Raw genomic sequence first — 27,801 nt, forward strand, 5'->3', positions numbered from 1 at the left:
AGGGGGGTTGTACCTGTTGGGGGGGTCCCAGCCGCCAGCCCTGCCTGCCAGCGCTCACTCTCCATACGGGGGGTACCTGGGGGGGTCCTGGCTGCCTGCCCCCGCCTACCAGCGCTCGGTCTCCACACCGGGGGGGGCTGTACCTCTGGGGGGGGTCCCGGCCGCCGGCCCCGCCTGCCAGCGCTTGCTCTCCACACCGTGGGGGTACCGGGGGGGATTGTACCTGTGGGGGGGTCCCGGCCACCGGCCCCGCTTGCCAGCGCTTGCTCTCCACACCGGGGGGTACCGGGGGGGATTGTACCTGTGGGGGGGGGTCCCGGCCGCCGGCCCCGCTTCCCAGCGCTCGCTCTCCACACCATACTCCAGCAGTTGCTTGTTGAAGCCGTCGGCCGGGGAGTAGCCGCCGATGAGCAGCAGGGAGGTGTCGCGCCGGGGGGTCAGCGTGTGCCCCGCCACGGCCGGGAGCAGGGGATCCTGGGGGGGAGCAGAGCTCAGAGCGGGCTGGGGGCCCCCGGGGGCAGGGATCACAGGTCACCGAGGTCGATGTGAAGTGTCAGGGGCACGGGGCTCACGGGCAGAATCAGCGGGAGTCCAGGGCTGGGGTGAGTGTGGGGGCAGGGATCATGCAGGAGGGCAAAGTGGGGTTGGTGCTGAGTCGGTGGGGGGCGGGGGTCACCGTGGGGTCGGGGGTCGATGAGGGGTGGGGGCTGTGGGTACCTGCTCCTGTCTCCACTGCAGCGTGGTGAGGTTGAGCACCCAGCAGTCGCTGGCGACACCACCGGCCGCCAGCCCCCCCAGCACCACCATGGCCTGGCGGGCCGGCACGTAGGCCGCGGCGTGGAAGTAGCGGGGGCTGGGCCCTGGCCCCCCATCCTCTGTCCCCGCCAGCATCTGGGTCCAGCGGCGCTCAGGGATGGAGTACCTGTGGGGAGAGACCCAGAGCGAGAGAGTCCCCCGGAGCCAGAGATCCACAGCCCCACCTCCAGAGCTGGGGGCAATGGGGCTCTCCCCACCTCACAGACCCACGGCTTGTCCCTCCCCTCCAGCCCCACGACTGGGGGATAATGAGACCTGACCCAGGCCTGTCCAATCAGAAGAGGGTGGGGGCGGCACCCTGGGCTGGGGGTGGAGTCAGGTCAGGAGTTGGGGTGAATCTGTGATCCCAGTGGGAGAAGAGAGGGTCCCATCCGGGGATGGCGGAGCCTGAGGAAGGGGGCGGAGCCCAGCAGGTCCCTGGGGCGGAGCCTGAGGAAGGGGGCGGAGCCCAAGGGCTCTCCGCTCACCTGTAGATGTTGCCCAGCAGCCCCTGGCGCAGGGACAGGCCCCCGAACATCCAGAGCGTGGCCTCCGGCCCCTCCACCATGGTGTGGCCCAGGCGGTGCAGAAACCGGCTGGCCGTGTCCTGGGACAGACGCACAGAGGCAGGGTCAGCGCCCGGGGGAGCAGGGCCGGGGGGGCCAGTGTTGGGTGTGGGGCAGGGGACGGTGTCGGGCAGGAGGCAGTGCCCAGCACCTGCAAGGAGGTGGGTGCCCATGCTGGGTGGGCAGGACAGGGGGTGCCCAGACAGGATTGGGGTGTGCCCATGCCAGGCAGGGCTATGGGGTGCCTGGGTAGGGCTGGGGGTATGGTGCTAGGCTGGGCAGGGCAGGGGTGCCAGGATGCGGGGTGTCCATCCCAGGCCAGGCAGGGGGCACCCAAGCAGGGCAGGTGTGGGGTGGCTGGGCAGTGCTCATGCCAGGCAGAGTGGGGAGTGCCCGGTGGGGTTGGGGGGATGGGGCGGGACAGGACAGGGCAAGGGGGTGCATGAGCAGGTGGTGCCCAGACAGGGCACGTGGAGGGTGGTTTGGCGAGGTTGGGGGGGCCCGGCGGGGGGCTCACGGGCGTCAGCTGGCTGTCAATCAGTGTCTCCCAGATGAGCTTCCCTGGGTCCAGCGGCACCGAACAATCCGCACCCCCGAATCCCTTGCCACAGATACACAGACCCAGACTCTGGGGGGCAGGAGGGTGAGGGTGAGACGGGCACGGCACCTCCTCACCCCACCTCCTCTCCCCACATGCCTTAGCACAGATCCTGGGCCAAGCCCTGGACTCCAGCCCCACTGTGATTCCCCACCACTCGCCCTGAGCCAGTCCCCCAACAGAGCCCCTCCAGCCTTTCCCCTTCACCTCCCACTTCATCTCCCCGTCCCTCTCCCTGCCTCTCCCCCAGCTCAGTCCCCTGCCCACCCCGCATCCCCCAGTCAGTCCCCCCTGTCCCAGGCCCCTCCCTTGGCAGCCTCCTGCCTGCCCCATCACTCACCATGTTGCAGACGCCCTGGCCAACGTGGGCCGAGCAGTTCCCAGGGCAGACCTGCAGCAGGCAGTGGGGCCCGGCATAGCCCCCCCGGCACACGCAGCGCCCATCCCGGCACTCCTGGGTGGGCCGGCAGCCAGGCCAGCAGCGATGCACAGCGAAAGTAGCGTTGAACCCTGACGCCTCGCTGGAGTTTGCCTCATAGTACAGAACCAGCAGCCCTGGGAGGGAGGGGTGTTAGAGCAATCTGTGCCCCCCACCCGTGCACGGCCAGGGGAGGTGGGGGGATGTCTCAGTGCCGCCCACAGTCTACCCTGCACGCAGCCAGGAACCAGGAGGGTCTGTTTGGCCCCCATGACGCAGTTCTCAATGTTTTCTCTGACTACTGTGTGTGCCTCAGTTTCCCACGTTACTTCAGTACCTAGGTGGGGGGTGTGACGAAGCAGGACTGTTCTTAATGTTCCCTCCGAATATTCTGGGGGTGCCTCAGTTTCCCCTATGCAGTTCTTAAGTATCTAGGTGGTGGGATAAGGGTGTATGATCCTTGCAGAGCCCTAGAGGGCAGGTCCATGCAGGGGTCTGGACACAGAGAATGGCCGACACCCTGTTTCCTGGCCACTGAGGGCCTGGCCCTTCCCCCCTGCAAGGTGAGAGCTAAAGGGTTGGAGAACAAAGGGATCGGGTGACCGCCTGGCCCAGGAAAGGGACAAAGCCGAGAGGAGGGGGGGCTGGAGGGGGAGGCAGTTTGGGGCTGGCTGGGGACGTACAGTGAACTGCAGACGTGGTTGTCTGGCTCACTGCCCCCCCAAAATGGACCCAGCTGAGGGGTCCCGTTCTCTGCACCTACAAGCTCTGTTTTAATCCATGTTCCTGTCATCTAATAAACCTTCTGTTTCACTGGCTGGCTGAGAGTCACGTCTGACTGTGGAGTTGGGGTGCAGGACCCTCTGGCCCCCCCAGGACCCCGCCTGGGCAGACTGGCTGGGGGAAGCGCACGGAGGGGCAGAGGATGCTGGATGCTCCAAGGTCAGACCCAGGAAGGGGGAAGGCGGGTGAGCTGTGTGTCCTGCAGACAGGAGGCTCCCAGAGAGGAGGCTCCCCCAGAGTCCTGCTGGCTTCGTGGGGAGCAGCTCCAGAGCATCGCCCGGGGACCCCGTGTCAGGGGGACCAGGGGGGTTGATCTGTGCAGCGAGCCCTGGAGGGCAGGTGTGGCTATGACTGGCTGCCTGGGCACAGAGACCGGCCGACACTAGGTAGCCTGGCTCCTGATGGTCGAAGCCTGTCCCAGTGGCATAGCCGGAAGGGGACATTAGGGTGGGCCCTGACTTCGGCGCCATGGCTCTCGGCACCCGTCCGTGCCCCACGCTGGGCCTGGCTCCCTGAGGCGGCAGCCCGACCTTTCCTGCGCATCTCCTCTGATGCCACGACTCGATCAACTGCCCTCCTCCCAGTGGTGGATTAGTCACTGGGCCGACAGGGCCCATGGCCAAGGGCCCTGGCCAATTGGGGGGCCCCAGGAAAATGGGTGCAGGAGTGCTGGGCGGGAGCAGTGGGGCGGGGGTTGAGGGCTTGTGGGTTGGCAAGCACCGGAGCAGGGCCGGAGCAGAGCTGGGGCTGTGGGGCAGGGCTGGATGATAAATGGGTGGGTCGTGGCCCACACAGGCCCACCCGGGACTATGCCCAATCCCATCCCCTGCAGAGCCAGCTGGGACCCCGGGACACCCCCAACCCCATGCCCTGCCTGGAACCCCGGGGGGCCCATGCCCCCCCACTGAAGGCACCCACCTGACGCGGCCTCCACAGTGAGGGGCTGGGCACGGCCCTGTCCACAGAAGGCTCCGATGAGGGTCCGATCGGCCTGGATCTCCCCGGTGTCCAGGAAGGCCGGCAGCCCATCGAAGGCATAGGCGTAGCTGTGCTGGGGGGCAGGTGGTGATGGGACCCCTGCTATGGCTGCTCCCCTCCAGTACCCCCCAAGGCACCTGGCCCAGGCCCTGCTCCCCCGCCCCATGCCCTGCTCCCCCAGTGACAGCAGCCTCCGCAGGCCCTGAACCCTGGTACTCCCCAGCACCTGCCATAGCACCCGGCTTAGACCCCACTCTGCCCCCCCATGGTAAGACCCTGCTCTGCCCCCCAGCGCTGCCTTCCCCACGGCATCCAGCATGGACCCTGCTCCCCACAACGCCTCCCCAGCACCTGGCCCAAGACCCCCAGCCCGCCCCACTCACCATGCAGGGGGTGCTGAGGTCAGGCTCCAGGGTCAGGCTGATGGCGGGGCAGGGTTGGGCGGGCAGGCAGGGCTCCAGGCCGGGTGAAACCGACAGCACCCACAGGCAGTGGGCCAGGTCCCCGGGCACCCCCCCTACCCGCCGGGAGCCCAGGGACCCCAAACCCGAGAGGTTGGCCAGCAGTGAGCGCCCCTCACAAGCCCGGTAGCAGGTGCCCATGTTCCTGAGAGAGAGAGAGAGAGCATCAGCACTGGGGGGGCCCCCACAGGGGTCCTGTCCCCAAAACAGCAGGCCTGTGGGTCTGTGGAGGCAGGGACCCCCCATGAGCAAGTGCAGAGGGTTCCTTCTAGGGGGAGGAGCAGTGCTACTTCGGGGGGGGGGTAGGGTCTCTGTGGGGTGGGGGGGGTCTCACCTGGGGTCCCCATAGAACCTGGCAGCGTGGCCCCTTGTGATGAAGTGGGAATGTTCTCAATGTTCTCTCTGAATACTGTGAGTGCCTCAGTTTCCCCTATGCATTTCTTAAGTATCTAGGTGGGGGGATAAGGGTGTGTGATTGTTGCAGAGCCTTAGAGGGCCAGTGTGATGCTGTCTGCACAGAGAATGGCCAACACCCTGTCTCCTGGCCACTGATGGCCTGGGCCCCTCCCCTGCAAGGTGCCAACTGAAGGGGCTGAAGAACAGAGAGATCAGGTGGCCTCCTGGCCTGCGCTGGAGAGTTTTCACTCTGGAGCTGTCTGGGGAAATGGAGTGGGGCCCAGATGGGACTCTGGCTTCCCTGCCCCCCAAGACAGACCTGACTGAGGGGTCCTGGTCTCTGTACCTACAAGCTGTTTTAGACCATGCTCCTGTCATCTAATAAACCTTCCCTTTTACAGCTGCCTGAGAGTCCCGTCTGACAGCGGAGTTGGGGGGCAGGACCCTCTGGTCACCCCAGGATCCCCCGCAGCGAGTCCCCCTGGACAGGACCCCGGGGAGCCTCACGAGCCCCCAGAGGGCCCCCTCCAGCCAGCAGCGACTCCCAGACAGCGCGTGACACAGGTGGGTTATTAGTCGAGGGGAACCCAGCATAGAACAGAGCTTGTGAGTGCAGGGACTAGGGACCTGCAGCAAAGTCTGTTGGGGGGGACCCAGAGTCCCAAACAGGAGACAGCCCCGCTTCCAGCTGCCTGGCCCCAGACACCTCCGTTGCCCCTCACCCCCCTCCGGTCTTTGTCTCACTTCCTGGGCAAAATGTCAGCTGGTCACATTCCCCTCCTGGGTCTAAGGTTCCGAGGGGCACTGGCCATCGCTTATTACCCCCAAGGGTCTCAGCAAGTCACACGCCCTTATCCCTACCACCTAGCCAGGGGCGCAGCCACAGCGAAACTGAGGCACACATCATATTCATGCAAAACAGTCAGACTCACATAGGCTCACATAGAACATAACAAGGGAAAACCCCACTTCGTCACACCCCATCTATTGCTTCAATACCTAAATGGGGGGGATCAAGGAGTGTGATCGTTGCAGAGACCCCGAGAGGGCACGTGTGATGCCCATGGGCTGCAGAGACTGGCTGACACTGATGGGCCCCCACCTTCCTCACAGGGCGTTGAAGAACACACACCACCAGGTCACCAGTTTCCTCAGGAGAGAGGCAAAGTCTGGAGGGGGGAGTTGGGGGTGATGGGCTGGGCTGTGGGAAACAGGTTAGTCTCCTGTTTGGGACTTGGGGGGAGCCAAGGGCACTGGGTCCCCCCCAGACGGACTTTGCTGCAGGTCCCTGCGCTCACAAGCTCTGTTCTACGCTGGGTTCCCCACAGCTAATAACCCGTCTGTCACTCGCTGGCTGCAGGGGATAGGGCCCTTTGGGGGCGTCTGAGGCTCCCCAGGGGCCCCGTCCAGGGGGACTCGCTGAGAGGGGTCCCGGGGTGAGCAGGGGGCTGAACACTCTGAGGTCGGATCCAGGAGGCCCAAAGCCAAGCAGGCTGCTGGCCCTGGCGGGAGACGCTGCCCCAGAGTCCTGCCTGGCTTCATCCGGAGCCGGGCCAGAGCCCCCAGCCTGGGATCCCGGGACTGGGCATCTCTGGGGGGCAAGGATCTGACCTAGGGTCCCAATAGTTCCCAGTGGCGCAGCACTCGCAGTGTGGTCCCTCAATGGGGAGATGGGGTTTTGGGGGGCAGGAAGAAGGGGGTCCCTGGCAGAGTTGGGGGGCAGAGGGGGCTCTGGGGGCCTCACCTGGGGTCGCCATAGAACCCTGCAGCACAGCGCCCGCAGTGTGGCCCCTCGGCAGGGGGGGTGCAGTAGCAGGCCCCCGTGGCCCCATGGCAATGGCCCAGCTCAGGCAGGCCATGCCCGTTGCACTCACAGGCCCGGCACCCAACCGGGCTTGTGGCGTCGCCGAAGCTGCCGGGCTGGCAGAGGTGACAGCGCTCGCCGTGGGTCCAGTCTGCGGAGGGGGAACAGAGTGAGGGGTGGGGGAGAGTTGGGGATGTGGAAAAGGGCATAGGGGGTGTGCAGGGCCCAAGCAGGAGGACAGGGCCATGGGGGGTGCAGGGGCCACAGGGGAGGATGTGGAGGGCCACAGGGGGGATGCGGGGGCCATGGGAGGGATGCGAGGGGGCCTCAGGGGACTCACCCTTGCACTCATCACACACCCCGGGCCCCCTGGCCTGGCAGCTGCTGTGGAAGTGGCAGCCGCAGTCAACGCTGCATCGGGCCCCCCCCGTGCTGCCATTGGCCCCGGTGCCCAGCTCTGACGTCCAGCCCAGCTCACACTCGCACACGTAGTCGGGGGGGCCACTGCACCGGCCGTGTCCACACTCCTCATAGCACCTGGAGAGACGCCAGGGTGGGGGTTGGAACCAGGACAGCCAGCGCCCCCTCATGAATCCAAACCCACCCCAGAATCCCCCAGCCCTGCACCACCCCTCTTCCTGGATCCCTCCCCCAAGCGCTGCGCCACCCCATTCTCCAGACCCCCCCCCCAATCCCAAACCCCCTGAGCCCTCCACTGCCCCGCGTGACACAGCAGGGAGTGAGGTGGACTGACTGGGAAATGCCATCTAGTTGGTGGCACCAGATTGGGTGATGCCCAACACCTACCTGACCCTGAGGGGGGTGGGTGGGACCCCATTCAAGGTTCCTGTAGTGAGGGTACACCTGAAATGGGGGGGCCAAGAAGGGCCCCAAGGATGTGGGGGTGCACCACCATTTTCCCACTGAGGTGTTAATGGGAGGGGACCTGGAGGACTGGCCAAGCAAACCCCAAGGTGCCCTGGTTGTGACCCATAGCCAGAGCCGGTGAGGGGCACTGCGCCCTGACCTTGGGGAGGGTACCACACTAGAGGCACAGGACCCTACCCTGGTGGGGCGGGAGCGCCGAGGGGCACAGCTCAAAGAGGCTGTGGCCTCAGACCCGGCCAGCGAGAGGGAACCGGGCCTCATCCCTTCCCCAGCTGCTGAGTTCCAGGCCGAGTTGCAGAAAGATCCCTCCTTGCGGAAGCTCAGGGACCTGGCCGACCTCAGTGTGGTACAGACCATGAGAAGAGGTTCCTCTGGGAGGAGGGGTTCCTGTGGGAGGAGGGGTTCCTGTACCGAGAATGGGCTCCCCCAGGGGAAGTGGAGTCCTGTGGGGTCAGGAGGCAGCTGGTGGGTTCCCCAGAAGTATCGCCGCAAGCTCCTGTACCTGGCCCATGACATCCCCCTCTCAGGGCACCAGGGAATCTGGCGCACCCGGCAGAGGCTGCTACAGAACTTTTACTGGCCTGGGGTCTTTACCACTGTCCGGCAGTATTGCCGATCCTGTGACCCCTGTCAGAGGGTGGGGAAGGCCCGGGACAAGGGGAAAGCAGCTTTGAGACCTTTGCCCATCATAGAGGAGCCTTTCCAGAAGGGGGCCATGGACATAGTGGGGCCTCTCAGCAAGACGACCCAGTCAGGGAAGAAATACATTCTGGTGGTGGTAGATTTCGCCACCCGCTACCCCGAGGCAGAGCCCTGAGCTTCCACCGAAGCAGACACCGTGAAGATGCGCTGCTGACCATTTTCAGCCAAGTGGGGTTCCCCAAGAAAGTCTCGACAGACCAAGGATCCAACTTCATGTCGGCCCTGCTCCGGTGCTTGTGGGAGAAATGTGGGGTCCGCCACAGCTGGGCCTCAGCGTATCACCCCCAGTGCAATGGGCTGGTGGAGAGGTTCAATGAGACACTAAAGATGATGCTGAAAACCTTTATGAACCAGCACCCGCAGGATTGGGACAAGTACTTACCTCACCTGCTGTTCGCGTACAGGGAGGTACCCCAGGAGTCTACCGGATTTTCACCTTTCGAACTGTTATAGGGCAGGAGGGTGAGGGGCCCCCTGGACCTAATGAGAGACGAATGGGAGGGGAAGGCCACTCCCGATGGAGAGTCAGTGGTGGAGTATGTCCTGATCCTCCGAGAGAGACTTGCTGAACTCATGGGCCTGGCCAGGGAGAATCTGGCCAGAGCCCAGAAGAAGCAGAAGGTCTGGTATGACCGCACGGCATGGGCCCGCGCCTACGCCACCGGGGATCCGGTGATGGTTCTCATCCCCGTGAGAAAGAACAAACTACAGGCCACCTGGGAGGGCTCGTTCAAGGTTGTCAAGCTGCTAAATGAGGTAAACTATGTGGTGGAGCTGTCGAACTGGGCGCACCACCGCCGGGTGAACCATGTGAATATGATGAAGCCGTATTATGCCAGGGGGAATGTGGTGTTGGCCATGTGTGGACATTGGGAGGAGCAGGGAGATGACCCTTTAGTCGATCTATTCCCTGGGACCAGAGCTGGTTCACCCCTGGAAACTATTCCCCTCTCGAATCAGCTCACCCCTGCTCAGCAAGCTGAGATCAGGGGGGTGCTGCATCCGTACCGACTGCTGTTTTCCAATCAGCCTGGACGCACTAATCTGACTGTCCACCGGCTGCAGACAGGGTCACACCCGCCGATAAGATGCTCCCCCTTCCGCGTGACAGGGAAAACCGCTCAGGACCTGGAAAGAGAGGTCAGGGACATGCTGGCTTTGGGGGTGATTCAGCCATCGCCAGCCCTTGGGCCTCGCCAGTGGTGCTGGTCCCCAAAAAGGACGGGTCGATCCGGTTCTGTGTGGACTATCGGAAGCTCAATGCCATCACTACAGTTGATACCTACCCCATGCTCAGGTCTGACGAGCTCCTAGACAAATTGGGAGGAGCTCGATACCTCACCACCATGGATCTTACAAAGGGCTACTGGCAAGTGCCGCTGGATGCAGATGCCCGGCTGAAATCGACTTCTATCACCCCTCTCGGGCTCTGAGTTCCTGACCCTGCCTTTCAGCCTCAAGGGAGCGCCGGCCACCTTTCAGCGCCTGGTGGATCAGCTACTGAGGGGGATGGAGAGTTTTGCCGTGGTGTATATTGATGACATCTGTGTCTTTAGCCAGACCTGGGAGGACCATGTGTCCCAGGTTAGACAAGTGCTGGACCGACTCCAGGGGGCTGGACTGACCGTAAAAGCGGAGAAGTGCAAGGTGGGGATGGCTGAAGTATCTTACCTGGGCCATCGGGTGGGGAGAAGCTGCCTAAAGCCAGAACCACCTAAGGTGGAGGTGATCAGAGACTGGCCCGCTCCCCACGCCAAAAAGCAGGTGCAAACCTTTATTGGGTTGGCAGGATACTATCGAAGATTTGAGCCCCGCTTTAGCGCCACAGCCACCCCCATCACCGAGCTTTGCAAGAAGGGGAAGCCAGACAAGGTGGTCTGGACCGAGCAGTGCCAGGAGGCTTTCCGGGCACTGAAGGAGGTTCTGGCCAGTGGCCCAGTTCTGGCAAACCCAGACTTTGACAAGCCCTTTATGGTGTTCAGACGCCTCAGATACGGGACTGGGGTCAGTGTTAATGCATAAGGATGAAAAAGGGGAGAGACGCCCCATCGTGTACCTGAGCAAGAAGTTGCTACCCCGGGAGCAACACTACGTGGCCATCGAGAAGGAGTGCCTGGCCATGGTGTGAGCCCTCAAGAAACTAGAGCCACATCTCTTCTGGCGACACTTCACCATGTACACCGACCACTCTCCCCTGACCTGGCTGCACCAGATGAAAGGAGCCAACGCCAAGCTCCTGAGGTGGAGCCTGCTCCTGCAGGACTAGGACATGGACGTGGTCCACATGAAGGGAAGTGCCAACATGAGAGCGAATGCGCTGTCCCGGAGAGGGGGCCCTGGACTTCCCCAGGTGACTGGTCAGAGCGACCCCGCTCAGTTCAGTCTCGAAGGGGGAGGAGATGGGACGCAGCAGGGAGCGGGGTGGACTGACCAGGGAATGGCGTCTAGTTCTGCTGGGACTGTCTGCATGGGGGATGGAAGAGCCGGGGGTGACTCCACTGGAGTGAGGAGACCTGAGCCTGTAACCGGAGCTGGGTGGGGGTTGGACCCAGGTGACACCTTTGCCCGGGAAAGTGGACAAAGGCTGGAGGAGGAGCTGGGGGAAGGAGGAGTGAGACTGCGGGGGGGGGGGGGCAGGGTTTGGTTTCAGTTTGGGAGCTGGGTGCTGGAATGCAGGGAACCCCAAGGCTGGGGTCTAAGCTCCCTGCCCCCCAGAAGGACTTGACTGAGGGTTCCTGGTTGTACCCACAAGCTCTGTTTGGGACCGTTCCTGTCATCCAATAAACGTTCTGTTTTACTGGCTGGCTGACAGTCACGGCGAATCCCAGGAAGAGGGGTGCAGGGCCCAAACTCCCCCACACTCTGTGACACTCCCACCCCGGCCTCCTCCCAGCCCCCTTTCCCAGCGCCGCCCCCAAATCCCACCCCCCCCAGCCTTGCACCGCCCTCACCCCAGATCCCCTCCAGCCCTGCACCGCCCCCTCCCCAACCCCCCTGAGCCCTTCACCGCCCTCTCGCCTAGCCCCCCGCAGTCCCATCTCCCCACCCTCACGTCTGGTTGCAGTGGGTGGTGCCGTCGCCAGTGTAGCCGCGCCGGCAGTGGCACTCATAGGCCTCGGGCGTGTTGCGGCAGCTGGCGAAGGGGTGGCAGCGAGCCATGCCCAGCCGGCACTCGTCCACGTCGGGGCACTGCCCGTACGACCACGCAGCGGGCTGGGTGGGGGGCAGCCCATGGCTCTCCCACAGTGCCACCGAGCAGTTGGGGAAGCCATCCACGCCGGAGAAATCACCCTGAAGGCACCTGGGGGCGGGGGGAAGAGATGGGGGGGTCACAGCAGAGACAGGGGCAGCAACATCCCCCACCCTGAGCCTGCCAGTCCCTGCCCTGGGGATCGGGCCAGAGCCCCCGAGAGGGGACAGGCCTCGTGCCTCATTCCCTGCCCCCTTCAGCCAGCCAGTCCCTGCCCTGGGGCTGGATGGGAGCCAGTGCTCCCTAGAGGGAATGGCCCCCCCAGCCTGTTACCTGCCCAGCGTGGGGTTGTCAGTGTTCCCACACCAGCCACACTCGAAGTGCTGCAGACAGTCCCGGCAGGTGTTGAACTGGGCACAGTCCAGGCACTGGGGCACCGAATGGACACTGGGGGCAGGAGACAGATGAGTCAGTCCCTGCTCGGCCCCACCCCTTCCCAGAGCCAGGAGAGAACCCAGGAGTCCTGGCCCCCAGCCCCCCGCTAGGCCCCACCCCTTCCCAGAGCCAGGAGAGAACCCAGGAGTCCCTGCACCCCTCACCTGTCATACCAGCCCCGGCAGTCCCCGTACGGGTACTTGGCTAGGTAGGCGGCGAAGAAGAAGCAGCTGCGGGTGGACTGGCACCAGGCGCACTGGCTGGAGTTGGACAGGCACTCGGCGCACGTGCTCCGCCTGGGGGGTGGGGGGATTACTGCGCAGCTCCCCAGAGCCCCCCCACTGCCCCACCCCCAACGCACAGCCCACCCCAGACAGTGCCCACCTCCCCGCCATGCAGCACCCACGTGGCCCCAGCACCCTGCCCACACACTGACCCCCCCCCAGGTCATGCCCCCCCCAGAAACCTGCCCACATGCTGACACCCCCCCCAACACTCTGCCCTCCCCAGCAACCTGCCCAAACGCTGACCCCCCCCGGTCCCAGCCCCCCACGAGGACTCACTGGTGGCACAGCGCAGGGCAGTCATGGGGGGCGCGGATGGCGTGGGGCTGCCGGCCCCGGCGGCTACAAAGTAGATCCCCCTTCTTGCTGCTGTTTACTTGCCACTCGCAGAACGGGTCCTGGGGAGACACCAGGAGGGTCAGAGACCCTCCCTGCAGAGCCAGCACACCCCAGAGCCCTCCTGTACCCCCTGTTCACCACTGTTACACAATGGTATGTTCTGCACTAAGCCTGCCTGGGGAGGGATCACCTGGAAACTCATAATGTGATGATCATCATTGTCCTGTTAACACGGGTATAACCACGCAGTGCATGAAGCTGGGTGGTTTTACAGCGTGTTTGTTACTGGAACGTGTTGTTGTCACAGGGTCCCCGGGCGATGCTCTGGAGCTGCTCCCTACGAAGCCAGGCAGGACTCTGGGGAAGTCTCCTCTCTGGGAGCAGCCTGTCTGCAGGACACACAGCTCCCCCGGCTCCCCCTTCCTGGGTCTGACCTGGGAGCATTCAGCATCCTCTGCCCTCCGTGTGCTTCCCACAGCGAGTCCGCCCAGGCAGGGTCCTGGGGAAGCCAGAGGGTCCTGCCCCCCAACTTCGCAGTCAGACGGGACTCTCAGCCAGCCAGTAAAACGAAAGGTTTATTGGACGACAGGAACATGGTCTAACACAGAGCTTGTAGGTACAGAGAACAGGATCCCTCAGCTGGGTCCATTTTGGGGGGCAGTGAGCCAGACAACCACGTCTGCACTTCACTCCATGTCCCCAGCCGGCCCCAAACTGAAACTCTCTCCAGCCCCCCTCCTCTGGGCTTTGTCCCTTTCCTGGGCCAGGAGGTCACCTGATTCCTTTGTTCTCCAACCCTTTAGCTCTCACCTTGCAGGGGGAAGGGCCCAGGCCATCAGCTGCCAGGAAACAGGGTGTCGGCCATTCTCTGCGTCCAGACCCCTGCACACACCTGCCCTCTAGGGCTCTGCAAGGATCATGCACCCTCATCCCACCATGTAGATACTTAAGAACTGCATAGGGGAAACTGAGGCACCCCCACACTATTCAGAGGAAACATTAAGAACAGTCCCGCTTCATCACAATTGTCATGCCAGGGAATGCCCATGGACCCCCCAGAGACAACAAAGGGCAGGCACGGGGGCTAGAAACTCTCCCCGGCTCACGAGCTGCTTGCCGGAGGAGATTTCTACTGCACCCGAGAGAGCTTCCAATCTTACGCACTCGGGGCCGGGGGAGGAGCTCTGCCTGCACCTCGGTGCTGGGGGGGCACCCTAAGAGACACCATCACCTCTTCACCACCCAGAATTGGAGGACTGGAAGGGACCCCATGAGGTGTCCAGCCCAGCACCCCACACTCATGGCGGGACCAGGTGTTATCTAGACCCCCGATGGGTCTGGGGGAGTCACTGGCTGCCGCTGGCTGGGTTCCCCTCCGCAGGGGCTGCGGGACGTCTTGGGGCCGGAGGAGACATTCACTGGCTGAGTCTGGGGACTAGATCCAGGTTTGTAACCAACCCTGACAGCCCTGCCCGGTGGGTCACCATGGAACCTCCCTCGTTACCAGCCCTGCTCAGCTCAGGGATTCCCGCTCAAGCTAACGATGGTGGGGGAGGGGCACTTTCTTTAGCTGGCCAGGGCAGGAGACAGGTTCCTGGGGTGCCAGGATGGGGTGCCGAGCAGCAAGCCGCTGAAGGTGGGGGGAGCACGGCCTGGAGGGGGCGCTGTTCCCTGGGCACAGAAATCGGGGGGGCCGTGGTTCAGCCATCCATATCGTACCCTAGGGAACATCTCACCCTTCCCACGCCCCCTAAGACCCTCACCCCCGGTGCCCGTCTCACCACGCTGCAGGCATGGCAATCCCGATACTCCTCACACAGGAAACAGTTGCTGGGAGAGAGGATGAGGCGCACGGAGCCCCGCCCGCATGGCCCCCTGCCCCCCGGCCCCTCCAGCCGGCCGTGGCAGCTGGCGCTGAGCGGGCACCAGCCGCAGCCCTGGTCGGCCAGGCAGGCCAGGCAGGAGGGGTAGGAGTGGCAGGGCCCCGCGCGGAACGGCTCCAGGAAGAAGTACGAGATCTCCTGGGGGGAAAGTGGGAGAGTGAGAACCAGGGGGTACCCCCAGCAGCCCGCCCCACGCACCCCAGTAGCCCCCAGGGCACCCCGGCAGCCAGCCCCACGTACCCCAGCAGCCCCCAGGGCACCCCTGGCAGCCAGTTCCCCAAGGCACCCCCCAATCAGCCTGCAGCACCCCTCCCTACCCCAGCCAGCCCCTCACCCTTCCCCAACTCACAGCACCCCAATCATCCCTCTGCAGCACCTGGGGAGAGGGTCAGGGGTACACACGGGTGAGGGGGGTACACACGGGTGTGAGGGGGTACACACTGCCACCAGGCAGAGGGATGGGGGGAGGGTCCAGGGGGTTCACATCGTGGGGATACACAGGGAGTACACACAGTGGGGGGTACTAGGGGGGTACATGGCGGTTATCAGGGGTATGGGGTACTGGGGGTTACACATGGGGCAGGGGGGTACTTGGGGGGCAGATGGGGGGTTACCGGGGGGTTACTCACGCTGCCGCCCGGCACGCCGGTGCGGTCCCAGATGAGGGTGAGCTCGCTGCTCTGCCCGGTGCCTGAGCTGTTGAGATGCCCCTCGACCTGCACCAGGTATTTGTTGCCCCGCTCAGGGCTGCCGAAGAGCCGCTGGGCGCCCGGGCGCTGCAGGGGGCGCGTCTCCCTCTCCTGCTGCACGGCCCAGCGCCCCACCTCCTCCTGCCATGGGCCAGGGGTCAGGGGCGGGCGGGAGCCAGAGCCCCCTGCTAGCGTCCCCCACCCCACGGAGCCCCAGACAGAGCTCAGTGCCCCCCGGCTGACCCCCCCAGCCCACCAAGCCCCAGACAGAGCTCAGCGCCCCCCGGCTGACCCCCCAGCACACCAAGCCCCAGACAGAGCTCAGCGCCCCGCGGCTGACCCCCCAGCCCATCAAGCCCCAGACAGAGCTCAGTGCCCCCTGCGGCACTGACCCCCCCCAGCACGCTGGGGCGGCCCCGACTCCCCCCTTACCAGCTCAGGGGCGTTAGGGGCACGGCCCAGCTTGGCGACTACGTGGAGGCGCTGCACACGGGCCCAGATGGAGATGGGGGGGGCTGGAGGGGGCCCAGCCAGCAGCGGGTAGATGAAGCCCTTGTAGACCAGGGAGACATCCATCTCTGAGCTGGGGCTCAGCGTGATGGTCGTGCTGCGGACGATGGACACCTGGGGGGGCACCGGGATCAGTCTGCTGCAGCCCCCTGTGGGGCACCCCCATGCTGCCAGCTGCCCCTCCCCTGCCAGCACTGCGAGCTTCCCCCGGCAGTGCCCCCTCACCCTCCCCTTCCCCCATGGGGGACCCGGTGCCCAAGCTGCCCCTCCCCTGCTGGCATTGTGAGCTTCCCCCAGCAGTGCCCCCTCACCCCACCCCCCCCACGGGGAACCCACATGCTGTCAGCTGCCCCTCCCCAGCTAGCGCTGCGAGCTTCCCCCAGCAGTGTCCCCTCACACACCTATGAGGAACCCTGGTGCCTGAACTGCTCCCCAGGGAGCACCGCCTTGCCCCCCCCGCATGGGGAACCCCGGTGCCTGAGCTGCCCCTCCCAACCTTGTCGGGCTGCGAGTCGTTGCGGGGGTGCTGGTAGGTGATGAGGTGCAGGCCGGGCAGGAAGTTGTGACGTTGGCAGCTCTCCAGGGAGGTGATGAACACAGGGCGCGGCCCCCACCAGCCGTAGGTACCCGAGATCTGCCCCACACGGCACCGGTTCTGCTCTGTGGGGGGAGGAAGGAGGCTCACAGGCCCCCGGGAACGCAGCAACCCATGTCCCCCCCATTCTCTCCCCCAGGAATACCGCCCCCCTGCCCTACCATGTCTCCCCCAGCAAATACAGCCCCGAATCCCCTCTGCACAAAATGCAACACCCCCTCCTGGCACCCCCCAGCCCATCCCCCCCAGGCAACCCGCCCCTCCTAGAGTGATCCCAGACCAGCCTCAGGTTCGGGGCAGGGAAGAGGGAGCCAGGGGAAGGAGAGACGGGTGGGGAGGGAAGGAGGAGGGCTGGGGGGAAGGAGAGGCAGGTGGAGAGGGGAGGAGGGCTGGGGAGAAGGAGAGGTGGGTGGAGAGGGGAGGGGAAGGAGTGGGCAGGGGGAAGGAGGGGTAGGTGGGGAGACGAGGGGTGGGAGGGAGGAGAGGCGGGTGGAGAGGGGGCTAGGGGTGAAGGAGAGGCGGGTGGAGAGGGGAAGGGAAGGGAGGGGCTGTGGGGAGAGGAGGGGGCTGGAGGGAGGAGAGGCGGGTGGGGAGGGGAGAGGAAGGAGTGCGCAGGGGGAAGGAGGGGTAGGTGGGGAGAGGAGGGGTGGGAGGGAGGAGAGGCGGGTGGAGAGGGGGCTAGGGGTGAAGGAGAGGCGGGTGGAGAGGGGAAGGGAAGGGAGGGGCTGTGGGGAGAGGAGGGGGGAGGGAGGAGAGGCGGGTGGGGAGGGGAGAGGAAGGAGTGCGCAGGGGGAAGGAGGGGTAGGTGGGGAGAGGAGGGGTGGGAGGGAGGAGAGGCGGGTGGAGAGGGGGCTAGGGGTGAAGGAGAGGCGGGTGGAGAGGGGAAGGGAAGGGAGGGGCTGTGGGGAGAGGAGGGGGCTGGAGGGCGGAGAGGCGGGTGGGGAGGGGGAGGCGGCTGGGGGAGGGAGAGGCAGGTAGAGAGGGGAGGGGAAGGGAGGGGCTGTAGGGAGAGGAGGGGGCTGGAGGGAGGAGAGGGGGGTGGGGAGGGGAGGAGTGGGCCAGGGGAAGGAGGGGTAGGTGGGGAGAGGGGGGTGGGGAGGGGGCTGTGGGGAGAGGAGGGCGGTGGGACAGGTGTGGCAGGGGCCGAGGGGCACTCACCTGCGACAGGCATGCAGGTCTCATTCTGCACGCACCATCCGAAGGGCCCTGGCGCGTGGGGCAGGGGGGGGGCAGCCCCCCCAAATGCCAAGCAGGACTCACAGTCCACCAGGAGCCGGGCCAGGCCCAGACAGCCGGTACTGGGGCACTGAGAGAGAGGCAGAGACGTCAACAGGGGAGCACGGCCAGACCCCCACTGCACCACCCCGTGCCAGGGAGAACCCAGGAGTCCTGGCTCCCAGGCCCCCCTGCTCTAACCCAGCAGACACCACCGCCCTCCCAGAGCCAGGGAGAGAACCCAGGTGTCTGTACCCCACCCCGAGGGGTGTGACAAAGTGGGGGATTTTCTTACTGTTTTGCATGAACACTGTGTGTGCCTCAGTTTCCCTATGTGTAACGAGGAGGTGGGAGGGGGTTTGTTGTTGCAGGAGACCAGGTGTGACCTTGCCTAGCAGCCGGGACCCCAGACACTGGCCTGGAGATGGGGGACCCAGCGACTGGTGATGGTGAGACCCAGCCCAGTTTGGGAGCCAGCCAGTTCTGGGGGGGGGAGGGAGGGACAATGGGCTGAGGAGAGAGGGGCCCGGGGACCTGACCAGCCAGAGGGGACCAGAGGACAGAAGAGAGGGGCCCAGGCGGCCTGTTCACCTGGCACTGAAGACAAAGGACAGAGCAGGGGCTGGTGGGGGAGGGGATTTAGGGGGCTGGGCTGGGGACAAGGAACAGCCGCAGCCCATGGGGACCCAGGGCTGAGACTGGCCAGGCCCCAGGGCCCCGAGAACTGCCCAGGCTGGGTCCAGACCTTCAATAACCCTCCTGTGTGACGCTGACTGGGAGTCCCTGCAGCTAGAGATTGGGGGGCGCTGCGCCCTCTGGGGGGGGGGCCCTGGCAGAGCCAGGCTGCTGGGGGCTCGGAGGTGCGATCCCGGTGGGCGGGGGACTGCAGAGCCAGGGGGTCACTCACGTTGCTGTGGGGTGCAGGGCTCTGGCAGGCGTCCAGGCACCAGGAGCACTCGGGGTCCTTCCCGCAGGTGCTGCTCTCCGAGTACATGGAGCAGTAATCCAGGTGGTACTGGGGAGGTGGGGGCAGGACAGTGAGGGAGGGCTGCCCCGCAACAGCCCCCACGGCCAGGGACCCCCACCCCCTCCTCCCCCACCAGCCAGAAACCCTCCCCAACTACCCGCCTGAGAGCCCCCGGCCACCTCCCCACGTAGAGGCAGCAATAACCCAGGTGCGGGGGCGAGGGGGAGTTAATGGCCCCCCAGACAGCTCCCCTGCAAGCCAGAGCCTCCTCATCCCCCAGCCAGAACCCCCAAAACCCCCAAGCCAGATCCCCTCCACACCATGGGCCAGAAAAGGGGGGGGGTTGCTGTTCTGCTCCCATGAGATCCCAGGGCGTGGAGAGGAAGCCAGGTATCCTGGGGGGCAGCAGGGGCTGGGGGGGGCCTGACAGAGGTTAGGGTCCCTGTCGCAAAGGCTCAGGATGGAGGGGGCACTGGGAGGGGTGGCGGGACCCCGGGGGTCACTTACGTTCTGGGCGGGCACCTGGAAGACGAAGGTGGGCACCTTGTAGGCCACGAGGTCCCCGCGGGGGGCCCCGCTGAACCCCCCGGCCACCAGCAGCACATTGTCCTGCAGCACGGCCGCCACGTGGGAATAGCGCCCCCCGGCTGCCCGCCCGGCCCGCTCTGCCAAGAGGGGAGCATCAGCCCAGCGCTGAGACCCACTGGCCCCCCGGCTGCCCCACTCTGCCGAGAGGGGAGCATCAGCCCGGTGCCGAGACCCACTGGCCCCCCGGGGCGCACCCCCAGCCCCCCAATCCGCCAGGGCTTCCCTGCCCACCTGCCAGCCCCTAGGGAGCTGTCCATACCCCCACTTCCCTCCATCTCACCCTTACCCTGCCCGCCAGGGCTCCCCCGCAACAACCACCAGCTGCTGGGGAGTCCCGCGCCCCCTCCGTCCACTAGGGCTCCCACCGCCCGCCAGCCACTGGGGAGTTGCCCATGCCCCCTCTTCCCTCCATCTACTGGGGCATCCCCTCACCCTCGCCCCATCCACCAGGGCTCCCCCACATGACCGCCAGCCACTGGGGCAGCCCCCCCACTCTCACCCCTGCTCCCCCATCCCGTCTCCCCCCCACATCCGGGGAGCCCCCCGCCTCTCTTGCTCCCTCGGGTACCTGAGCCCTGGCACTGTCCCGTGCCCCCCCAACCCCCTCACCATGGGGCAGGCTCTGTGCCAGCGCCCGGCTGGGCACCCATTGGTGGCAGCCCAGGTGGTAGAAGAAAAGTTCGTCCTCGTAGCACTTCTCCTCATGGTAGTGAATGTGCACGTTGCCCCCTGCGGACAAGAGGGGTCAGACCGGGGGGGGGTCAGACCGGGGGGGGAGACATCAGTGTCACGGGAGGTGGGGGTCAGACCCAGGGGGGTTAATTCTCACTCACCACAGACCCCACATGGGGGGGCTGATGGAGGAGGGGACAGAATGGGGACATGGGGAGGTTCTGGGGGGGGTTAGCGGGGGCCTCGGGGGGGCAAACACATAGGTGCCAATGATGGGTAAGCATAAGGGAGTGTCACTCAGCGTACGCTGCCATCTGGGCCCAGTGACATGGGGAGAGCTGAAGGGGGGTCCAGTCGGGGGTCCCCAACCCCCGTGGGGGGGTCACCATGGGAGAGTCCTGTGGGGGTGGTGGGGTTAGTGGGGGGTGGAAGGTCAGAGGGGGTCCCTGTGAGGAGTCAGGGGTTCCCAGCGGGGAGAGTCCGGGGGGTCCCAGCAGGAAGGGGAGGGGTCAGAGGTGGGTCCTTTGGGGGGTCCCTGCGAGGAGTGAGGGGGGTTCCGGCAGGGGGGGATCAGAGTGGAGTCCCAGCAGGGGGGTCAGAGGGCATCCGAGGGGATCCGGGGGGGCACGGGCACTCACCGTACACCACCATGTAGCTTCCCAGCACGCTGGCGCTGTGGAAGACGCGCTCGCGGGGGCCGTGCTGGGGGTCGCGCCCGCGCAAGGTGCTCCAATGACGCCGGTCCACGTGGAACAGGTCCGTGCTGTTCACCCGCATGCTGAACCTGGGGGGGTGTCAGCCAGGGAGAGTGACCCCCCCGTCCCCACTCTGGCCCTCAGCCACACCCCCGCCAGGCCCCCAGCCCCCCACGGCCCTCAGCCACACCCCCAGCCCCACCCCCCCCACCATGCCCCCAATCCCTCCCTGGGCCCCCCAGCTCTCAGCCACACCCCCCCAGCCCCTCCCTGGGCCTCCCAGCCCAGCCCACTGTCCCACTCACCGGGCTGTGGAGGGCCGGTGCCCCCCGTACACCAGCAGGGCGCGGGAAGGCACGTGGAAGACCATGGAGTGCCCAGCAGCAGCGGGCGCCTTCCCCCCGGCGGGCACCACGCGCTCCCACTGCCAGCTCTCCAGATGGAAGCGGAACATCTGTGAGGAGAAGACGTCCATGGCGGTGCGGCCTGCGGGGGGAAGCGGGGATGGCAAGGGATGGAATCCAGGTGTCCTGGCTCCAACCCTCATCGTGCCCCCTGGCTCTACTACTAGCCCCCTGTCAGGGAGTCCCCAGGCGATGCTCTGGAACTGCTCCCTACGAAGCCAGACAGGACCCTCGGGAAGTCTCCTTTCTGGGAGCAGCCTGTCGGCAGGGCAAGAAGCTCACACGGCTTCCACCTTCTTGGGTCTGACCTCGCAGCATTCAGCATCCTCTTCCCCTCAGTATGCTTCTCCAGTGAGTCTGCCCAGGTGGGGTCCTGCCCCCCAACTCCGCAGTCAGACGTGACTCTCAGCCAGCCAGGAAAACGGAGGTTTATTAGACGACAGGAACATGGTCTAAACCAGAGCTTGTAGGTGCAGAGAACAGGACCCCTCAGTCAGGTCCGTCTAGGGGGGCAGGGAGGCCTGAGCCCCATCTGGGCCCCCGTCCATTTCCCAGCCAGCTCCAAACTGAAACTCTCCCTCCCCTCCTCTGCCCTTTGTCTCTTTCCCAGGCCAGGAGGCCACCTGATCTCTTTGTTCTCCAACCCTTTCACTTGGTACCTTTGCAGGGGAGGGGCCCAGGCCATCAGTGGCCAGGAGACAGGGTGTTGGCCATTCTCTGTGCAGACAGCATCACACTGGCCCTTTAAGGCTCTACAACAATCACACACCCTTATTCCACCACCTAGATACTTAAGAAATGCCTAGGGGAAACTGAGGCACCCACACAGTATTCAGAGAAAACATTAAGAACATTCCCACTTCGTCACACCCCCACTCCCTTCCCAGAGCTGGGACACAGCCCAGGCGTCTGGTGTGATGAAATGGGAATGTTCTTAATGTTTTGTCTGAATACTGTGTGCCTCAGTTTCCCATGTGTTACTCCAGTACCTAGGTGGGGGAATCAGGGCGCCTGATGTCGACTGGCTGTCCAAGCACAGACACCGGCCGATACCCTGTATCCTGGTGACTGACGGCTGTCACAGAAAGGGGGGAGTCTGGGCCCTGCACCCCTCTTCCCGGCATTCTCTGTGACTCTCAGTGAGCCAGTAAAATGGAAGGTTTATTGGAAAATAGGAACACAGTCTAAAAGAGAGCTTGTGGGAACAACCAGGACCCCTCAGTCAAGTCCTTCTGGGGGACAGGGAGCTTAGACCCCAGCCTTGGGGTTGCCTGAGATCAACCACCCAGCCCAAAACTGAAACCAAAACCCTCCTTCCCCCAGTCTCACTCCTCCCCCCAGCTCCTCCTCCAGCCTTTGTCCACTTTCCCAGGCAAAGGTGTCACCTGGGTCCAACCCCCACCCAGCTCCGGTTACAGGCTCAGGTCTCCTCACTCCAGTGGAGTCACCCCCGGCTCTTCCATCCCCCATGCAGACAGTCCCAGCAGAACTAGACGCCATTCCCTGGTCAGTCCACCCCGCTCCCTGCTGCGTCCCATCTCCTCCCCCTTCAAGACTGAACTGAGCGGGGTCGCTCTGACCAGTCACCTGGGGAAGTCCAGGGCCCCCTCTCTGGGACAGCGCATCCGCTCTCATGTTGGCACTTCCCTTCACGTGGACCATGTCCACGTCCTAGTCCTGCAGGAGCAGGCTCCACCTCAGGAGCTTGGCGTTGGCTCCTTTCATCTGGTGCAGCCAGGTCGGGGAGAGTGATCGGTTACACGGTGAACTGTCGCCCGAAGAGATGTGGCTCTAGTTTCTTGAGGGCCCACACCATGGCCAGACACTCCTTCTTGATGGCCGCGTAGTGTTGCTCCCGGGGTAGCAACTTCTTGCTCAGGTACACGATGGGGTGTCTCTCCCCCTTTTTCCCTTCTCCTGCATTAACAACCCCTCAGTCCCGTGTCTGAGGCGTCGGTGAACACCATAAAGGGCTTGTCAAAGTCTGAGTTTGCCAGGACTGGACCACTGGCCAGAGCCTCCTTCAGTGCCCGGAAAGCCTCCTGGCATCGCTCGGTCCAGACCACCTTGTCTGGCTTCCCCTTCTTGCATAGCTCAGTGATGGGGGCGGCTATGGCACTAATGCTGGGCACAAATTTTCGACAGTATCCTGCCAACCCAATAAAGGCTTGGACCTGCTTTTTGGTGTGGGGGGCGGGCCAGTCTCTGATCACCTCCATCTTAGCTGGTTCCGGGTTTAGGCAGCTGCTCCCCACCCAGTGGCCCAGGTAAGATACTTCTGCCATCCCCACCTTGCACTTCTTAGCCCAGCCTCCTGGAGCCAGTCCAGCACTTGTCTAACCTGGGACACATGGTCCTCCCAGGTCTGGCTAAAGACACAGATGTCGTCAATATACGCCACAGCAAAACTCTCCATCCCCCTCAGTAGCTGATCCACCAGGCACTGGAAGGTGGCCAGTGCTCCCTTGAGGCTGAAAGGCAGGGTCAGGAACTCATAGAGCCCCAGAGGGGTGATAAAGACCGATTTCAGCCGGGCATCTGCATCCAGCGGCACTTGCCAGTAGCCCTTTGTAAGGTATCGAGCTTCTCCTGTATTTTCCACCGAATGCACCCGATGAAGTGAGCTGTAGCTCACGAAAGCTTATGCTCAAATAAATTTGTTAGTCTCTAAGGTGCCACAAGTCCTCCTTTTCTTTTAAGCTCCTCCCAGCTTGTCTAGCAGTTCGTCAGACCTGGGCATGGGGTAGGCATCAGCTACAGTGATGGCCTTGAGCTTCCGATAATCCACACAGAACCGGATCGACCCGTCCTTTTTGGGGATCAGCACCACCGGCGAGGCCCAAGGGCTGGCAGATGGCTGGATCACGCCCAAAGCCAGCATGTCCCTGACCTCTCTTTCCAGATCCTGAGCAGTTTTCCCTGTCACGCGGAAGGGGGAGCATCTCATCGGTGGGTTCAATCCTGTCTGCACCCGACGGACAGTCAGATTAGTGCGTCCAGGCTGGTTGGAAAACAGCGGTCGGTACGGATACAGCACCACCCTGATCTCAGTGTGCTGGGCAGGGTTAGCTGATCTGAGAGGGGAATTGTTTCCAGGGGTGAACCAGCTCTGGTCCCAGGGAACAGATCTACTAAAGAGTCATCTCCCTGCTCCTCCCAATGTCCACACACGGCCAGCACCATATTCCCCCTGGCATAATATGGCTTCATCATATTCACATAGTACACCCGGCGGTGGTGGGCCCGGTTCAACAGCTCCACCACATAGTTTACCTCATTTAGCGGCTTGACAACCTTGAAAGGGCCCTCCCAGGCGGCCTGTAGTTTGTTCTTTCTCACGGGGATGAGAACCATGACCGGATCCCCGCAGTCATACCAGACCTTCTGCTTCTTCTGGGCTCTGGCCAAATTCTCCCTGGCCAGGCCCATGAGTTCAGCAAGTCTCTCTCAGAAGATCAGGACATACTCCACCACTGACTCTCCATCGGGAGTGGCCTTCCCCTCCCATTCGTCTCTCATCAGGTCCAGGGGGCCCCTCACCCTCCTGCCATATAACAGTTCGAAAGGCGAAAATCCGGTAGACTCCCTGGGGCACCTCCCTGTACGCAAACAGCAGGTGAGGTAAGTACTTGTCCCAATCCTGCGGGTGCTGGTTCATAAAGGTTTTCAGCATCATCTTTAGTGTCCTGTTGAACCTCTCCACCAGGCCATTGGACTGGGGGTGATATGCTGAGGCCCAGATGTGCTGGATCCCACCTTTCTCCCACAAGCACCAGAGCGGGGCTGACATGAAGTTGGATCCTTGGTCTGTCAAGACTTTCTTGGGGAACCCCACTCGGCTGAAAATGGTCAGCAGCGCATCTGCCACAGTGTCTGCTTCAATGGAAGCTCAGGGCTCTGCCTCGGGGTAGCGGGTGGCGAAATCTACCACCACCAGAATGTATTTCTTCCCCGACCGGGTCGTCTTGCTGAGAGGCCCCACTATGTCCATGGTCACCTTCTGGAAAGGTTCCTCTATGATGGGCAAAGGTTTCAAAGCCGCTTTCCCCTTGTCCCGGGCCTTCCCCACCCTCTGACAGGGGTCACAGGATCGGCAATACTGCCGGACAGTGGTAAAGACCCCAGGCCACGAAAAGTTCTGTAGCAGCCTCGGCCGGGTGCGCCGGATTCCCTGGTGCCCTGAGAGGGGGATGTCATGGGCCAGGTACAGGAGCTTGCGGCGATACTTCTGGGGGACCACCAGCTGCCTCCTGACCCCACAGGACTCCACTTCCCCTGGGGGAGCCCATTCTCGGTACAGGAACCCCTCCTCCCACAGGAACCTCTCCTGGCAACCTCTCCTCATGGTCTGTACTGCACTGAGGTCGGCCAGGTCCCTGAGCTTCCGCAAGGAGGGATTTTTCTGCAACTGGGCCTGGAACTCAGCGGCTGGGGAGGGGATGGGGCCCGGTTCCCTCTCGCTGGCCGGGTCTGAGGCCACAGCCTCTCTGAGCCGTGCCCCTCGGCGCTCCCTCCCCACCAGGGTAGGGTTCTGCACCTCCGGTGTGGTACCCTCCCCAAGGTCGGGGTGCAGTGCCCCTCGCCGGCTCTGGCTACGGGTCACAACCAGGGCGGTCTGGGGTTTGCTTGGCCAGTCCTCTAGGTCTCCCCCCATCAACACTGCAGTGGGCAAATGGTGGTGCACCCCCACATCCTTGGGGCCCTCCTTGACCTCCATTTCAGGTGTACCCTTGCCACAGGCACCTTGAATGGCGTCCTACCCACCCCTGTCAAGGTCAGGTAGGTGTTGGGCACCACCCGATCTGGGGCCACCACCTCGGGCCGGGCCAGCATCACCTCTGCACCCATATCCCAGTATCCATTGACATTCCTCCCATCCACCTCCAGAGGAACAAGGTCCTCTCTCCGGAGGGACAGCCCCGTGCCCACCCTGTAAACCGAGAACCCTGAGTCCAGAGCCTCCAGCCCTCCGGAAGAGCTGGTCTGGGGCCCTCTTCCTCCCTGAGCAGTTGATAAACTGCCAGCCCCCCTTGCCTGGGAAGCCTGCCCCTCATCCAGCTGGGTCCCTACCCAGTTAACCCTGGGGGGTTCGGTCTGCTCAGTCTCTCCCTGAGCTTGGGGCATTGGGTCCGTATGTGGCCTCTCTGACCACAATAATAGCAGCCCATGTCCCATTGGTTCCCTTGAGCGGGTCAGATGGTCCTGACGCCAGGTGTTCCCCTTGGGAAGGGGTTCGCCATATTTCCCTGCTGGGAAGTCCCATGGTGACTCTCTCTGCATCGTGGCGGGCCTGTTCCTTTGGGACTCCTCCCTGCCACCCCCTGTCCGGCTCTTCATAAACTCATCAGCCAGCCGCCCTGCATGTCTCGGGTTCTCTGGCTTTTTGTCCACTAACCATAGCCTTAGGTCGGATGGGCACCACTCATACAGTTGCTCTAGTATGATCAGTTTAACCAGGTCCTCCTTCGTCGGGGCCCCCTCTGCCCACTTGGTGGCATATCCCTCCATGTGGATGGCTATACGCTGACTCAGGAACCTTTCCCGATACATCTCAGGAGTCAGCCCAAACTCACGGAGCAGGGCCTTTTTGAATAGTTTGTAGTCCCCTTTCTTTGCCCCTTCCAGTCGGCAGTACAATGCCACAGCCTTGGGGTCCAGTAAGGGGGTGAGAAACCGGAGCCTGTCAGCAGGATCAACCTGGTGCAGCTCGCAGGCCGTCTCAAAGGCATCCAGGAAGTCATCCATGTCCTCCGCCTCCTTATGCTGGGCCAGGAGGCACTTATCAAAGCTCTGTGCCATCTGGCGTCCCCCCTCCCTCCCCAGTCAGGGGCTTGCTGCTCCTCAGCCTGACCAACTCCAGCTCATGCTGCCTCTGTTTCTTCTTCTCCTCCAGCTCATGCTGACGCTGCTTTTCCCGCTCTTCCTGCTCCTCCTGCAGTTCCCACTGCCTGAGCTCCAACTCTCTCAGACACCCACGGAAGGTCAAACCCAGACATCTGCTGCCTGGGATCTGTCACTAGGTGCTTTTTGTTTTCTGTCTTGTTTCAGGCGTGGCTGCATGTGTGAGGTAGAGCATTAAAGCAGCCCTGGGCGCCCGAGCTCACTCCCGGTCCACACTGGCAAGGCAGGTAGAGCGCTCCTGGTGCTCCATCTTGGCGAGAAGATTAACGCTTGCTGCGTAGTGGCTGGAGCCCTGTGGGGTCAGTGTGGACGAGGTGTTGCATTACCGCACCCTGATCAGCCTCTGGAAACGTCCCCTAATCCTTTAAGCCACGTGGCCACTCTTCTCATTGTTTGGAACTCACCCAGGAATGGGGAAGCGCCCTTTGAAAGCTCCGTTTCATTACTGTGGAGGAGAGAGAGGCCGGGGTGGGGGGGGTCCACTGCTGTCTGAACTTACAAGACAGCACGCTGACATGCTCTCAGCCCCCAAAAATCCATTCTCTCCCCCCACATACACACAACACTCCCTGTCACACTCCACTCCCCTCATTTGAAAAGCACGTTGCAGTCACTTGGGATAGCTGCCCATAATGCACCAATCTCAATGCCACTGCAAAGGCCACAAAAGCGGCCACACCAGTACGCTGCCAGCTGTCAGCGTGGACAGACTGCAATGCTTTCCCTGCTGCACTTGCCGAAGGCAGGTTTAACCCACAGCGCTCTACGCCTGCAAGTGTAGCCATGCCCTGAGCCCAATCTGCTTTCCAAGCCTCCTCCTGATCGCAGCCTGAGTGCATGAGGCGAAATGAAAGTCCCCGAAAGGCTTGTGGGGCGAAAGACTTGGGTGGGGTAAAGGGGGGGCGTTGTCAAAGTCTGGGTGTATCGGAGGCATGCTCCTGTCATCTAATAAACCTTCTGTTTTACTAGCTGGCTGAGAGTCACGGCTGACTGCGGAGTTTGGGGGCAGGACCCTCTGGCCCCCCCAGGACCCTGCCTGGGTGGA

At 63.6% G+C, this 27,801-nt stretch overlaps 1 protein-coding gene across 1 annotated transcript in view; it reads right to left on the reverse strand.

The window, feature by feature from the left end:
* The window catches only part of MEGF8 (multiple EGF like domains 8), a 43,978-nt gene that overhangs the window by 10,596 nt on the left and 5,581 nt on the right, over positions 1-27,801 (reverse strand). The window contains 25 exon segments of the mRNA XM_038383431.2: positions 14-53; positions 249-262; positions 357-474; positions 718-922; positions 1,284-1,402; positions 1,879-1,989; positions 2,300-2,514; positions 4,079-4,211; positions 4,522-4,744; positions 6,740-6,950; positions 7,140-7,336; positions 11,442-11,690; positions 11,913-12,026; positions 12,179-12,310; positions 12,578-12,696; positions 14,419-14,658; positions 15,150-15,350; positions 15,642-15,833; positions 16,216-16,379; positions 17,473-17,620; positions 18,437-18,544; positions 19,004-19,221; positions 19,694-19,813; positions 20,395-20,540; positions 20,757-20,937. Of these exon segments, the coding sequence (XP_038239359.2) occupies positions 14-53; positions 249-262; positions 357-474; positions 718-922; positions 1,284-1,402; positions 1,879-1,989; positions 2,300-2,514; positions 4,079-4,211; positions 4,522-4,744; positions 6,740-6,950; positions 7,140-7,336; positions 11,442-11,690; positions 11,913-12,026; positions 12,179-12,310; positions 12,578-12,696; positions 14,419-14,658; positions 15,150-15,350; positions 15,642-15,833; positions 16,216-16,379; positions 17,473-17,620; positions 18,437-18,544; positions 19,004-19,221; positions 19,694-19,813; positions 20,395-20,540; positions 20,757-20,937 (3,918 nt within the window).

Source organism: Dermochelys coriacea, chromosome 24 (genome assembly GCF_009764565.3).
Source record: "Dermochelys coriacea isolate rDerCor1 chromosome 24, rDerCor1.pri.v4, whole genome shotgun sequence".
NCBI classification, from domain to species: domain Eukaryota; kingdom Metazoa; phylum Chordata; order Testudines; family Dermochelyidae; genus Dermochelys; species Dermochelys coriacea.